Below are 17,068 nucleotides of genomic sequence, written 5' to 3' on the forward strand. Positions count from 1 at the left end.
GAACATTTGTTTTATAGCTCTCACACACACCACTTTTTACCACTATTAGTGCGGCGAGCGTCGTACTAACCGCAGTACAACGCTCTCATTGATTTTATTAGGGTTACTCAAACCTGCGCTCTAATGCAGTTTTCCTAACATCACAATTTTCAAGAGCTGTCTATTCTGTTTTTGTGTTTTCGTATTTTTTAACGTACCTCCTCATCCGTCACAATGATGGGGTGCATTAAAAAGCACTGTCAAACACTGTACCACGTGGTCAAAAATGCCACTCAAAAAATGCCAAAATTTCAAGCTGCGTTTTCTGAACGCATGTGTGAGAGTGGCCTTAGGGTGTGTTCATTTTTTTGTTGTACTTTAGAACCACAATTAAGAGAAAAACATAAAAAATCTACATGTGATATTTAAAGACCACAAACATTATTAAGAAACCTCATACACTATTAAAAAACTGCACGTGTTTTTGATGCGTTTTTTAATTGTCTGTAAAGTGTGAAATTATATACAGTATATACAGGGAGATATATAACTTATATCAGCCATAGATAGATAGATAGGTGTGAGATAGAGAGATAGATATGAGATAGAGAGAGATAGATATGAGAAAGATATAAGCTAGAAAGATAGATAAGAGATAGAGAGCTATAAGACAGATGAGTCAGATAATCGGAGACAGATAGGAGATAGAGAGATATGACAGAGATAGAGAGAAATGAGATAGATATATAAGATAGATATATTAGATATAGAGATATGAGCAAGATAGATATATATGAGATAGATAGATTTATATTGCATAGACTACAGAGATGGATAGATAGATAGATAGATAGATAGATAGATAGATAGATAGATAGATAGATAGATACACATACATATATGGCGGAGGGTGGCCTCTGGGCCCCCTCAGCGCAGGGGCTGGGTCCCCACTATGCCCTTAGCGACCCCTGGCGGTACGCCTGTGGCGGTAGGTAACCAGTAAATCAGGATCTATTCTTAAATCTTTGACAGGTCCTGAGCAGGTGATACAGTATATAGATGTTAATTTTTGAAACAACTTGTCTTTCATGGTTTGTTTTCTGAAAGTTGTCATTCTTGATGGCAAAAGTTAATAAGTAGAGATGAGCGAACACCAAAATGTTCGGGTGTTCGTTATTCGTAACGAACTTCCCGTGATGCTCGAGGGTTCGTTTCGAACAACGAACCCCATTGAAGTCAATGGGCGACCGGAACATTTTTGTATTTCGCCGATGCTCGCTAAGGTTTTCATGTGTGAAAATCTGGGCAATTCAGGAAAGTGATGGGAATGACACAGTGACGGATAGGGCAGGCGAGGGGCTACATGGTGGGCTGCATCTCAAGTTCACAGGTCCCACTATTAAGCCACAATAGCGGCAAGAGTGCCCCCCCCCCCCCCCCACTGTCAGCATAAAGATCGTCCTCCTCTGGCACAGCTGTAACAGCTGTAGCAGAGAAGAACGATGTTTGCCCATTGAATTCAATGGAACCGGCAATACAGCCGACTCCACTGAATGCAATGGGCTGCCGGCGATCGCAGGATGAATGGTCGGAAAGGGGTTAAATATATAACCCCTTTCCTGCAATTCATCCAGAAATGTGTTACACTAAAAATATATACCGGCGTATAAGGCGACGGGGCGTATAAGACGACCCCCCAACTGTCACCTTATACGCCGGTAATACAGTGGAGCAAAGAATAAAAAGCATTACTTACGTTTTTAGATGATCTGCGGCGCTCCTGCAGGCTGTCGCTCCCTCCTGGTCCACGGCAGACAAGCTTTCTCCACGAAAGACTTTAAATCCCTGCCTCCAGAAGCACATGTGCCTTCAGCCAATCACAGCCAATGACAATGATGTCATTGAATGGCTGTGATTGGCTGTGTTTCTGGAGGCGGGGATTTCAAGCCTTGAAATCCCCGCCTCCAGAAACACAGCCAATCACAGCCATTCAATGACATCATTGTCATTGGCTGTGATTGGCTGAAGGCACATGTGCTTCTGGAGGCAGGGATTTAAAGTCTTTCGTGGAGAAAGCTTGTCTGCCGTGGACCAGGAGGGAGCGACAGCCTGCAGGAGCGCCGCAGATCATCTAAAAACGTAAGTAATGCTTTTTATTCTTTGCTCCACTGTATTACCGGCGTATAAGGTGACAGTTGGGGGGTCGTCTTATACGCCCCGTCGCCTTATACGCCGGTATATATTTTTAGTGTAACACATTTCTGGATGAATTGCAGGAAAGGGGTTATATATTTAACCCCTTTCCGACCATTCATCCTGCGATCGCCGGCAGCCCATTGCATTCAGTGGAGTCGGCTGTATTGCCGGTTCCATTGAATTCAATGGGCAAACATCGTTCTTCTCTGCTACAGCTGTTACAGCTGTGCCAGAGAAGAAGGATTTGTCTTCTATATGTTCTCAATGGGGTCAGCGCTGCTGCCGCTGGCCCCATTGAGCGCATATAGAATGCATCCATAGCGAGCAGCGGGAGGGGCAGATTTCAATACTCGGGTGACACCTTATCTCCCCAGCCACTCACAGCAGGGGGGTGGTATAGGGCTTAAACGTTGCAGGGGGAAGTTGTAATGCCTTCCCTGTCTTTATATTGGCCAAAAAAAAGCGCTAACGTCTCAGGGAAGAAAGTTTAATTTACCAGAACACCGCATGGTGTTCGTTACGAATAACGAACATCCCGAACACCCTAATATTCGCACGAATAGCAAGCTCGGACGAACGCGTTCGCTCATCTCTATTAATAAGTCAAATCAAAAACCTGACTCTATTTGTAGTCTGGACTTCTATTGATAAAGTGCAGATCTATTTGGCACAATATACTTTACAAGCATTGCCAACAAATGAAACTGACAAAGTCCAATACGTCAGATCGGATTTTTCACAGATTAGTCTCATGGTCATTGTCTGGCACAGTCTTTTGTGGCACATTAAAGGTATGACCAACAACAATAAGTGGAAGAAATCAGTCATTATGGATAGAAAAAATCCTAATGGCTAGATTTAATTCAATCATGGGGACGCACTGCGGGGCTTCTCATTTTATTTCCATTATCAAACTGACTGACACATATTTCCTCCTTCCGCTCCAGTGAATAAGTTCTTTTGTGATAAGACGTTAATATGCTGTATATATGCAATGTCTTTGCTCCTTTTTAGAAATATAAGTAAATTTTATGTGGAAACATTGTTTTTCGTTGAAGCCAAAATATTTTTCAAATGGTGCGCACTTTAGTGCTATCTGCGACCTATCTGGTTGCTTCTCTTATCGTAAATCATTAATAAGATCTTTAGTAATTTGTGTATTACTATAGTAAATCTCTACCACACTTAAGCCCCATTTAGACGTGACGACTGTTTGGCAAACGATGCCCGGCACTCATCCCCGTATATACTAGCTCACGTTCTTTTGCACAGGAGCGAGTATCGTTGCTTCACAGCGGGGCGGCTGTAGGAGATTTCTCTTCCTGCTCTCTCCCCTCTCCATTCACATAGCACAGCGGCCTTTCAGTACTGCATAAAATCCTGAATGATAATCGTTCAGTGTAAATAGCAGCCGTTCAGTACTGAACGGCCACTATGTTAAGGCAATGGAGAGGAGCGGGGAGAGTAGGGAGAGAAATCTCCTTCAGCTGCCCCGCTGTGAAGCAGCAATACTCGCTCCTGTGCAAAAGCACGTGAGCTAGTACATGCAAGGATGAGTGTCGGGCTCGTTTGTAGTTGTCCCGTCTAAATGGGGCTTAAGTTTTTCTGATATATACTATTTTTGCATAAGATATCATTACATTAATTTATATGCCCCCCCCCCCTTCCTTAAAAAAATCAAAATTATATATGATGCCTGATAATGATTGGGGGAAATTAGTATGTCTCCTAATCATGGCAAGTGAACAGGGGTTGTTCATTCTAAGTTTCTAATGTAACTTTGTATGGTTTGCACTACATACACACACTCACTAAGTTAAAGGAGTTGTTATTTTTTTAGTGCTCAGAATAATAAAATAAGCCATACTTCCATTACTGATCCACCACTTCTTGAGTCCCACGGTAGTCTCTGCTCCCTGGTGCCTCTTGATGTGGACATGTGACATCTCTATTTCCTGGTCCCTCTTGACACAGATATGTGACCATTGCAGCCAATAATGGTCTGTGATAGGTCACTGATTGACTACAGAGGTCACATATTCACTGCTGTGGCTAGTGATTGGCTGCAGTGGTCACATATCTGTGTCAAGAGGGACCAGGCAATAGAGATCTGCAGGTAAATTTTGTAACAGGAAAGGTAGCAGATTGATAAGGTGAGTTTTACTTATCACTTTACAATATTCTGAGCAGTTAAAAAATAATTATACGGAAAACCCATTTAAGATACCATAGTCAGTTTCCCTGCAGTTCCAAAGAAAACCACAATGTATTGACAATGAGTTGTAGTGTGAAAATGACAAACTTAGAAATGAGGATGGCTCCCAAAGTGGAGTTGGAGGCGTCCACCTCCGCAACGAAAGGCAGGTGTTTTGGGTGGATCAGGAAGAACACTTAGAAGGTGAGAGGAGACATATAAGGCCATCCAAGCTTCTCTGAGAATAACTTACTGTATACTGAGGGTCAATCACCCCAAAACAGTCTGTATGTAAATGGTTATCTTTTCCTTTTGGAGAAGATTCTGGTTTTGACTCATATTTCCCAATCATACAAGGCCTATTAAGAGGTCTGACATTGACTTGCAAGAATGCTGCTTTCCAATAATTTACGCTACAGAGGTATTGTTCCATTTTCCCATTTGCATGGCTTTAGGAAGAAACGTTAAATGAAAGGGAAGAAACTCTTTAGGTTTACTCCACAAGCGGGTTGACCATAATGGTATTTTACTTTCATCTACCTATCTACCTAGTATATAAACTCATTGTGAAAAAAAAATCAAGCACCTAGAAGTAGTTGTCAGAATCAAAAACTTTCTATGTGTGATTGTAACATTGATATAAGTTAATGATTACAATATCAGAGCAAAAGGATAATTTAAATTTTAGAAAACTGAACACTTGATGGGAGGCTTTAGTACCATGTTGGACCGTCTCTAGTTTGGATACAACATGTGATACGAGCAGGCATGGAGGTATACAAGTTCTGTATGTAATCCTACGGCATATCAGTCCACGTTTGTTGTAACTGAACCTTTAGATCGTGCAAACTTGTAGGCTGTCAAAGTTGGCATGCCATATGCTCCCATCGTCTGCACCCAAGCTAAACCTGGATTTATCACAGTAAACAACCTAGTTCAACATCATAGTAGTCCAGTTTCGTTGTTCACGACACCACTGCTAATGGAAGTAATAGTGGGTGGGTATCAAAGGCAGCACATGTAATGAGTGCCATGAAACCAAATGTTCTTCAGCAAAGTGCCTGGAAATGCTTCCAACAGATACAGGGGCCAGCAATGATGGTGCCACCTGTCTCTGGATGGTGGACAATGAAACAGTTGAACCTGCTTATGCTTGTCAGATGATCAATTGATCTTCCGTACTGGTGGTCTGTCAAGGGCATCCTGAGCCCGGTCACCTTGTTTGTGCCCTGACATATCCACTGGTCCCTACACCTCCTATTAGTTTGGTCAGAACAGCCCAGGTAGTGGACAATTCGTTGATACGACCTTCTAGCTTCCTACATACCAATAATGCGCCCCCTCTCAATCTCTGTTAATGGGGAAAAGTCTTTTTGATTGCATCATAGAGGCATGTCTAGTGATCAACAAGCTGTACTCAAGCAGAAAAAGAGGTCCTCTACACACAAATGGCCTCTGAGAGCCTTTTATAGGCCAAGGATGGAACCACTTTTAGGGCCTCAGTTAGTAAGACCTTTCATCTAATCACTCCACAACTCTTATCATTTGCACATCTAACTGAGTCTTATTGAAAAAGCAGTCATCAGCAATCCAAAGTTTGGTTGGAGATCTTACACATATGGGTGCTCGCCCAAAGGGACTGGATCCTCAATTCCAAAATAATCCAGATAAAGTGATGAAAAGGCAGCACTCCAGGCAGCGAGATAAATATAATAGACCTTTATTTGCCCATAGTCCAAGTGCCAGCAACGTTTCGACCCGTCATGGGTCTTTTTCAAGCTTGAAAAAGACCCATGACGGGTCGAAACGTTGCTGGCACTTGGACATTGGGCAAATAAAGGTCTATTATTATATTTATCTTGCTGCCTGGAGTGCTGTCTTTTCATCACTTTATCTGCACATCTAACTGAGATGTAACTGCATGCCGGGTTTTCAGCAAACCGACAACTCCTTCTAGGTGCTTGAATTTTTTTGCCAATGAGTGTATAATTGATATAAATATACTATCGCCGGTGCTTGAGAACTTTCATCACTGCTTTATATACATGAATGCTTGGATTGAACTATGAGATGCTCACAACGCCTGAAAAAATAAACTTTGATTTTGCTATTTTGTGTCAGAAAAATATACGCTTTCATGTTCAAAGTAGAATATATATATTTATATTTTTTGTCATGTTATAATCTAGCAGTGACAGTACGTTTTGCATTTCAATTACTTGTTTTCCCAAAAGCAACCAAAGGGGTTAAGTCAAAAGATATACGTTTATATATTTTTCCTTTTCCATAGGCAAGTACTGAATGACACAGCTTCCCAATCAAAAGTGAGAACTAGCTTTAGGCTGCAAAACCTGTAAAATATAATTCAAAGAGAAATATGTATTAGGTGATCAGACATAATGTGCTAAACACATCACAGAAATGATGTAGAAAATTCTCTTGTATGATGTTGTTCATGTCGCTGAGGATGATAAGATTCACATCTTGTAAGACTCTGTCATTTTAGCATGGTGCACCATATTGTGTATATTAGACTTCTATAAAGAGTGATAATACCTTAAAGACCTTCCACATCGAACCTGTATGGCAGGGGTTTGAGAGCTGCATTGTCATACTGTACTACTACCAAAGGCCATATTGCATTTGAGACATTGATGGTATATTGATAATATTTTATGCCATAAATGTTTAATGTTGGGGTTTCACTTCTGGAACTTTTACTTATCAGTTATCTGTTTACATTATGGGAGCTATGGACACAGTTGAGCATTTCACCACATCTGATTGTCAAAAAATTAGGGGCTACACAGAAAAGCATTGAGAGCTCCATGTTACCCCCAGGCCTTAGATGGTGAACCCTAGATTTACAGCATATTGACTTTGGAATATGCAATGAATGTATGGTAGTGGGAATCCATCCAAAAGCCATGCTTGGCACTACTTGGGAATCACAAACTCAGACTTATGACTCTGTTGACTTGTTGGGCAGATTTGCTAGCTGTTTGTTGCAATTTGTGCCCTAATAGTTTTATTTTTTTGTCTAACCCTGGCATGTATGTGGTACTCCAGGTTGTCAGGAAGGGGGAACCATGATTAAGGCATCAATGAAAGTGGAGTTGACTGCAGAGCAGTTTCAGGTCTCTCTTTTTCTATGTCTTTAGTCAGTCAAGTGGATGAGTAGAGTGACTTCTGGCTCAAAAAGAAGACCTAGTCACAAGACCCAGCATAGGCTCCTCTGTGAAACATTTCCTCTGGGAACTTGGTTCTTTGCTGGAAACTTCTTTATTGATGTTACGACTAAAGTGTGGTTCGCTAACACTCGAAAGCTACACATCTCGAATCTCAGCCTAGGGAGGTCCTGGGACTTCTTCCACGTACTCTGCCCGAACTACAGTGGCAGTGGTTGAGATATGCTCCGGTCACGAGAGCCAGACTCAGCTCCTACAAGCTCTGGGTATATGTGGCTTAAAGCTCTTAGCAAGCCATGCATCTGCTCAATGACAATGTACACTACACAGCTCAATTTATATATTAGCTCTGCCTTTTGCGAGATTTCATTCTGCATCCCTGGTATTTGCTTCCAAGTATGTAAGGGTACTTAACTTCAAATATTATGAACAATGTTACATCAAACAAACCTTTAGACATGTGTTACCATCTTACATGTACAATATTAAAATATTTAAAAGGAATCTGTCATGTGATGGACCCCTAGAACAAAGATCTTTTATCATAAGGCGCTCCTAGTATTGTACTTAAAGGGGTTGTCCCGCGCCGAAACGTTTTGTTTTTTTTTCAATAGCCCCCCCGTTCGGCGCGAGACAAACCCGATGCAGGGGTCAAAAAAGAAAACCGCACAGTGCTTACCTGAATCCCCGCGCTCCGGTGACTTCTTACTTACCTGGTGAAGATGGCCGCCGGGATCTTCTCCCTCGGTGGACCGCAGGTCTTCTGTGCGGTCCATTGCCGATTCCAGCCTCCTGATTGGCTGGAATCGGCACGTGACGGGGTGGAGCTACAAGGAGCCTCTCTCCGGCACGAGCGGCCCCATTCAGAAAAGAAGAAGACAGGACTGCGCAAGCGCGTCTAATCCGGCGATTAGACGCTGAAAATTAGACGGCACCATGGAGACGAGGACGCCAGCAACGGAACAGGTAAGTGAATAACTTCTGATAACTTCTGTATGGCTCATAATTAATGCACAATGTACATTACAAAGTGCATTAATATGGCCATACAGAAGTGTATAACCCCACTTGCTTTCGCGGGACAACCCCTTTAAGTTGATGCTCTGTATGATAACTGAAGAATATTCTGACCTAATTAGCAGATGGGCAACATGTGGGCAGTGACGACTTAATGTCATTGGGTCAATCAAACCAGGAAGCACCTTAATCGGCATACAGAGCTTCCTGAACGGGAGTGCAACTGGACCTACTTTTGTACAATACTATAAACCTCTTATAGAAGCTCTGTAGTGCGTGGTGACAGTCACTATACATCACAACAATTTTAGTGGACTTCTTAGCAGAGTTTTAGAGGAAAGAGAACTGAAAATAAGAACGTTAAGAAACATACTTATAAAAAATTGCTAAACAGAACCGTTTGCCTGCAGTTATATTTAAACTGGGAAAACCTGTTTAATGCTGCAGAAGCTAGAATAGTAGTCCAGAAGGAATAATTCCACTAATAAAAAGTAGCCAGGCCAGTAAATATTAGCACAGACAAGCACTTCACAGAATAAATGCTCGACTGTATCTACAGGTTACTCCACGGCCATCTCTTCTCTTTGGCTTTAGGTTATTCTATTATAGTGGCAAATAGATTTTTTATTTTCTGTATGTTATATCTGCCAATGACATTCAGATGTATGTTATATAAAAAAGGTCCACAAACTTATGAGAACTGATCAGAGCTGAAATTATTAGAAATGATTAGAGATGAGCGAGCATACTCACTAAGGGCTAAGGGCAATTGCTCGATCGAGCATTGCCCTTAGCGAGTACCTGCTCGCTCGGGAGCAAAGATTCGGCTGCCGGCGGTGGGCAGGGAGTTGCGGGGGAGAGCGGGGAGGAACAGAGGGGAGATCTCTCTCTCCCTCTCTCCCCCCCACTCCCCCCGCTGACTGCCGCAACTCACCTGTCACCCGCACCAGCAGCTGAACCTTTTCTTCCTAGTGGGGAGATACCCGCTAAGGACAATGCTTGATCGAGTAATTGTCCTTAGCGAGTATGCTTGCTCATCTCTAGAAATTATCTATATAGCACCACATAGAAGTTTTCCATGTAAAGTTTCATCATTTTTCAAGGATCTCAAATAGTCATTCTTAAACCAAATAACATCATAATGAGAAATGACTGGTGAATGTGCTGAACATGTAGAGCCAAATGGACAGTGAAGACACATCACAATCCTCTATCAAACTTGAGCTTGAATGTTTTCTTATGAGCATCACTAAGATTGTAATCAGCTCTGCTGTAGATTGATTTTTCTATCTCAGTTTTCTAGTGTTTAATTGGCGATCTAGCGTTTCCAGCGGCAAGAATAACATAGCTTGTAGTGTTAATTTTGCCATCAAAAATACTGCAAATCTGTCAGATCTCATTATAAATCAATGGTATAAGGCAGTATTTTTTATATTGTTTTGAAATGGATCTAGCAACTTATTAATAAACATGTACTGAAAAAAATAAACTTGAATCTAAGGCTAGGTTCACACGGTGGTTTGGTCTATGCTGAGCCTTTTCATCCCAGGTTTCCATTTACACAACCATTGACTTTAATTAGGCAAATGAAGACCAAAGTTGCAAACTTTTGTCTCTGTTTTACATGGTTTTTGTCCGTTTTTACCTTTTTTGGAAGACAGAATGGTGTAGTTGTCTAAGCTGTTGTGTTCTCCAATAATGGTGGAAACAAACAGAAACCATGTCAAACAGAGGCAATTCTGCACCCCTGCTATCCATTTGCCTAACTGAAGTCAATGATTGTGTTCAGGGTTCTGTTTGAATACTATTTTTGGCTATTTAAACAGGTTCCTGTGACACATAGGCTCATTGTAGACCAAAATGCTGCGTGAATCAAGCTCAGTATGTTCTAATAGCACAGGTGTTTTGGTAAAATATTATTTGCTAAAATACCTCATGATTTCACTACTGACTTTTCTCCCGTTGAGTTTTATTCCTTGCAGTTAAACTTATTTTTTTTCTTTTTTGTAGGTAATGTTTTTAGAGCTAAATACGGTATTTCGGTTCTGATTGAACATAGCTGGTTCACTGGGTCACTCAAACATTCACTGTGGAGGGAACTGCAAGGCAACCTAATTACAGTAAACTTTTTTAAGGATTTGCAGTGGTTACCTAGTGCTGCAGTCCCTTCGATCTAAGAATAGTGGCTGACATGACAGTTAGAACTCCTCTAAGTAAGGTTGAATGAACACAACTGGGTCGGATTCCGCGTACCTATCCACTGTCTTCCTATCTGTGCTGTGGATGTGCCGGACAGCATGCCAACACACATAGTAAGTACAGGTTATGCTGCGCCATCGCTAGGCAATGACGCGGATTCTGCGGCCTGTCCAGTGTCAACTGCGGACGGGCTGCGGATCAGACGGCTTCCATTGACTTTAATCAGAATCCGCGTTAAAATAAAACATGTTCCAACTTTTCCCTCTGTGAGTGGAAAATTGCAATTAATTTTCGCTCATGGACACGAAAAAGTGATTTTAAACAGCATGTTTATGGGCAGTATTTGCTGCGGAATCCACAGGCGGACACCCACTCTGGATTCCGCAATGGAAATACACCCTTGTGCATTGGGCCTTAAGGTATGTACTAATGTATCGGAAATGCTGCAGATCCTCAACATTTCTGCATCAAAAACAGAATCAAAATCTGCAGATTTTAAGTTGAAATTAGCTGCGGATCAGCAGCTGTTTTCAAGCTTCTGCTTCTCTCACCTTGCAATTAGCAGCACACGGAGTAGCCCTCACCCGACAACCACTGCTAAGCGCTGCGGCCACCAGTCAGGTGATGCGTAAGTAGGCATATCACCTGACTGGCGGCCACAGCTCTTAGTAGCAGTTACCGGGTGAGGGTTGCTTCATGTGCTGCACTGAGGGGCTGCTGATTATGAGTTGAGAGGAGCGGCAGTCCGAAACCAGCTGCAAATTTGCAGCTGGTTGCAAATCAAAATCCGCACCAATGCTTCGTGTGAATGTACCCTAAGAGAATATTCAGACAAAACTCTTACTAAGCTACATTGATTTTCCGTGTAGATCTCTAAGTAACAAAAAGTTATTGCTCTCATCCAACAGGTGAAAAACTCGAACAATTTCTGAGATCTCTGAACAGCAGCAAACCACTTTATTTGGGTCAGACGGGTCTTGGGAATAGTGAAGAACTTGGAAAACTTGGACTTGAACCTGGAGAAAATTTTTGCATGGGAGGACCAGGAATGATCTTTAGCCGAGAAGTATTGCGAAGGATGGTGCCACACATTGGTGAATGTCTACGTGAAATGTATACAACACATGAAGACGTGGAAGTGGGTAGATGTGTGCGGAGATTTGGAGGAACTCAGTGTGTCTGGTCCTATGAGGTAAGTCTGCATGATGCTGTTTCTTGGTGCATAATATATTCAAGTAAAATGTTTAATTTAACCAGATTGACTTAACATCGGGGATCAGAGCGTGGGAGTGTGCCTTTTAATCACAGTCAAGCTCCTGTATTTTACATATCATGTAGGCATAAGAACTCCAAATGTTGGGTCAAGTGTTTAGCGGAGTGTGCTTCTAGCTATTACCAATCCTGTTCATCCACTTTTCTTTAATGCCTTGGTCATCTACGCTCTGTAGATCCAGATACGGCGAGATCCTTGCTGACAGATCTGTTTTTAATAATTGGGATTCTTCAACCTCTGACATTTCACTTATATGGCCCGCATCTATGTACATTAATGCCAAAATGCTTTGCCTACTTCTTTTAGTACTGCTCTGCCATAAGCTGTTATGGCTTATTACTTATGAAGACAGTTATGCAAAGGATAGAAGATTGCTAAGTATGTTTCAGCAAATCCAATAAATGTTAAGATTTGCACAGAATGACCTGTGGAAGCAAAGTTCCAAAATTACTTCAGTTTTTTGATTAATACTTGAGGCTACAATAAAGACTTGAGGTCTAAAATGAAAATTAGTATTGGGTAGTGCAATCATGATAAGATGACTGAATTTAATCTTCTAGTTTCCATTATGTGCAAAACGCATTCACAAATGTGCACAGATGTGTTGACTTACCAATATCTAATATGTTGCATGGGGATAGAAACATTTCTTCAACTACTAAATAAGCCATTGTTGGAGTCCTGCACTTGCATAAATACCATCTTCTAATTAACTTTGCAATTAATTTCTGATTTTGTAATGTTTTTCTCGGTGGTGACCAGAAGCTGCAGCGGTTGAATGAATTTATCCCCCACGGTGTTTTTACAGTCATCACCTCTTGTTTTCACGGTCTCAAAGCATCTAACTGCGTGGAACGTAAATATGACCTTGTGTCGGAATCGTTTGCAGATGTTCAGGAAATTGTTGTCTTAAATAAATCTAATTCGAGGATCTCCCTAGTTATAGAGCATGATCTGCTAAACATGTTCAATATGTGAATGCCAGTCAGTATTTCAGTAGTGAAGTATCCAGAAGATCATTAACCCTTTCGAATCCACTGTCTGACCTCTGAAGACATTATGATTTAAGGCTGTACAGCTCTGATGTTGGAAGACATCCGTCGGGGCTCTCTTACTGTATATTGCCAGCCCCTCTGCTGTCGGAGCCTATCCAACGTGTCTCCTCATGCAGTACTGGCTTTAGCCAGCATATAGCGCCGTAGTATAATGGCAGAAAAAGAGTAAGCCCCCTAGAAAACCGGGATACAAATTGGATTGGAAAGGGCTCATAAAAGTTGGGGAAAGTCACAGCTGTTTAAGGTTCCTGCAGCAGAGATTGCAGTATCGAAGAAGATGCTTTATTACACAGCGCATCACATAAGGCTGCTTTCACATCTGCATTAGGGCTTTCAGTCATGATTCTGTCCCTCTCTTACTTTTTTGGAGCAGAAACACAGAGTTAAACATTTACGTTTTTCCCCATTGTTTTTCATGGGTTTCCAAAAAAAAAAACCACGGAATGCTGTCAGTTTGCTTCCATTCAGTTATTAACGGAACAAGTGATGCAGTCTGCCAGACAGCCTTAACAAGGGTGTGAATGGGCACTGAATCAGGTTCTTTTTTTATTCACATACTAAAAAAAAGATGATATTATTAATGTATTTCAGACATGACAGTCATGTTCTTTAAGATTGTGACGTAGTACAGCTAAGACAGAAAAGCAGTGTCATAGCTCTTTAAGCATCACCCCTTTTTTTCATTCCTATTTTCGTTTTTTCATAAAATCATAACTCTTCTTTTTATCCTTCGATGTAGTACTTTCAGGGCTTGTCTTTTGTTCTGATGACTTGTATTTTTCAATTGTACTATTTAATGCAACCTATACTGTACTAAAAAACTTGTAAAAATCTCAAAGTGGAGTGGGTCTTGTTTTTACAGTATATATACTACGGTAAAAATGACATGATAACTTTACAATTACGACAGTAGCTAATTTATATATATTTTTGCTGTACTTTAAAATATATATTTATATCTTCAGAGAAAAGCATTTTCTGACGCAATTTTCTGGCAGCCATAATTTTTTTTGTTTTTCCGTCAACATAGTTGTGTGAGGGCTCGTTTTTTGCAAGACATCATGTTTGCATACAACATTTTCATCACTATTTATGAAAACTTTTCTTGGAGATGATGACCAAAAAAGTGCAATTCTGGCATTGTGTATTTCTTTTTTTCTGAGGACGTTCATCATGCGGAACAAACAATGCATTTCTTTGATAGATCAGGCCTTTACTGATGCAGTGATTCCAAATATGTTTTTATTTTTTATTGTTTTGATTTATTTGTTCTAAATATAGGAATTTTTTTTTTTAATTTTAACTTTTATTTTTCTCAGGCATGGCTTGATAGCCAATCAGCCATGGCAGCACTGAGTGCTTTGCTTAGCAGATAGGGGTGCATTTGGGGTAGAAAAAAGTAGGGGTAAATGAAATGCCGTTGGGCGGGGAGAGACAGTTTAGCTCTGCTAAACTGTTCCTTCCCTCCCCCTCAACAGCTCTCTGCAAGAGGAGGAAGCGGGAGCTCATGTACTAAGCTCCCGCCCCCTCCCCGCTCCTTGTCGGCAGCCAGCAATGGGACGGGGCCGGACTGGTGGAGCTTAGCTCCACCCCCTCCCATTGCAGACAGCCGGCAAGGGGCGGAGAGGAGCAGAGAAGGGGGAGGGAGTTTAGCAGTCACGCTGCTAAACTCCCTCCCCTCTCTCTGGCAGCTGTCATTGGCTGCCATAGGAGTCTGTGGCACCAGCCATATTCCAGCCGGGAAAGATAGCTCCTGGAACTATCCTCCCTGGTGTAAAAGCGCCTGGACTCCAATGCATCAGATGGTAGCGTATATCGGCCGACTGTGAAAACGGTGGCCGATATACGCTCATGTGAATAAGCCCTAAGGTTCATGTCCATTAATTAGATCTCTTTTTGTATTTGTATGGGTCTATACAATAATCGTGAAACTGCATTTTCCTCTCCTGCAACTTCTTGTGAGACTTATCTCTAGTTTGCTTGAACTCTTTAAAGCTGTGGGAGTTTTTCTACGCTTAATCATTGAATTAGTTTATATATCCTAAAGTAAAGATTACACTTGACAGAATGCAGATCACCAGAACTAGCAATTTAAGACATTTACCCGGCAAGGAAGCAGAGAAGTTTCACCTCAGAACCCTGGACACTGGACTATAATATAAGTTGTTGATAAAGATCAGTTTGTACAAATTAAAGGGGTTAATTAGAAAGAATAACATTCACACCAGGATTTTCCACCACTACACCCCTGTAGTGTTGGGAATACATAAAAAGCCATATACACCTCACTCGATTCCCCACAGCTCCTATTGCACCTGTGTCCAGTCCCATGGTGGTCTTTACTTCCTGCTAAAGCCAGAGATGACATCACCAACATCTACAGCAACCAAAAGTTCACTTTGGCCAGTGCTTAGCTGCAATGGTCACATCTTATTGTCAAGACGTCATCACTGCTGCAGAAAGACGAAAAGACCAACGGGGGACTGGGCACCAGTGGGACAGCAGCAGTGGCAGATCGGGCGAGGTGAGTATGGCTTTCATATATTTTTCCACCAATCTCGTTTGAGTTTTTTTCCACCCCGGTTAACCCCTTTATGTCATGTAATTAATTTACAAAATTGCTTATATTTTGATGTGGCTAATTCTAAAAGTAATCTAAAATACGGTGTTCAATGGATATAGGAAAAACAAAGGAACTTCTTGTAGTCAGGCTGGTTTCTCTAGTAATGTCTTATAGCGATTTGATTGAAACCTGCGGTTTAAAAAAGCAAATTGCAATAATCTGAATTATACATGCAGTCATTAAAATATAAATGAGCCGCACGGGGCTTATTATATTATATCACCTCATAAAGTAATGTAGAGTTTCTTGCAATGGAATGTATATGGCCCTCAATAAAACATATCCAGCCTGCGCTGGGGTTTTCACATACTGGGTTGTATGTGTAACTGTCATAAGGGAAATTAGCCTGTAACCATCACTGCAGTAATAACCGATTAGATAACTCTCAGTACACTACTGCATACGACACGGCATAATATGATAAGCTACATAAATGACGGATAATCATTGTAATGCATCTGTATCTAAAATGCTGTATACATAGATATTTTCAGACTGGGTTTCAGCGGTTATGATAGCGTCATGACTCCATGATATCTCTTTCATTAGACTTTAAAATGCAATTAAACTCTTCTTTATTTATGGGAAGTCACCTTGGTAAAATATCAAAGTAGCAATACAGTGTATCCTCCCTGGTAGTTACTATACATTTTTATTTTGTACAACTTGCTCATTTGCAAGGAAGGATCATTTGAAAAAGGCAAAATTGCCATAAATTTATTTCTCAAGCCATTGCATGACAAACAGACTTCCAGCTTCCATAGCTACAGGATAAGATTAAATGTCATGAGAGCGGTGTGTTAGAAATTGGCTTCAAAAATAGCATTGGTAATATATTCCTGATTATACCCCTCTGGAAGTTATTAAGGACACCTCTACTATCTGTATCCATGATCTTTCAGTAATGATCTTTAATGGACAACTCCATTTGAAATGGACGTTTTATGCATGACATAAAATGTGCTTCTGGACTGCATAATGCATAAGGAATGATCCACAGAGTCCTCTACCTTCATGGAAGATGTGGGTAGCTTCCAGAATATACTGTAATTAAATGTTTGAAACTACCATGTCTTCTTTGTAATATGTTGGTGGGAACTGAGTTTGAGACTCTTTTGCCCTCTCTATAATCTAGCTCTGTGGTTGGGGGGTAAAGTGGATTCTGTGCTCCTCTGCTGGAATTTTCTGCTAAGCACTCCCTTGAGAATAGATTCAGGGTGTCTCAAAAGTGTGGAAACACCAATATAGAATGAAAGCGGTTTGGAAGATAGTGATCCAACTTTGCATACAACTTGCAGGAGAATGAAGGAAACTTGTTAGGTCATGTCACCAAAATGACGGCCA

At 41.2% G+C, this 17,068-nt stretch overlaps 1 protein-coding gene across 1 annotated transcript in view; it reads left to right on the forward strand.

Moving 5' to 3' along the window:
* CHSY3 (chondroitin sulfate synthase 3) overlaps positions 1-17,068 on the forward strand; it is a 337,064-nt gene that overhangs the window by 29,932 nt on the left and 290,064 nt on the right. The window contains exon 2 of the mRNA XM_066603166.1: positions 11,682-11,965. Within this exon, the coding sequence (XP_066459263.1) occupies positions 11,682-11,965 (284 nt within the window). The remainder of the gene's footprint in view (positions 1-11,681; positions 11,966-17,068) is intronic.

Source organism: Eleutherodactylus coqui, chromosome 5 (assembly GCF_035609145.1).
Source record: "Eleutherodactylus coqui strain aEleCoq1 chromosome 5, aEleCoq1.hap1, whole genome shotgun sequence".
Taxonomy (NCBI): Eukaryota; Metazoa; Chordata; class Amphibia; order Anura; family Eleutherodactylidae; genus Eleutherodactylus; species Eleutherodactylus coqui.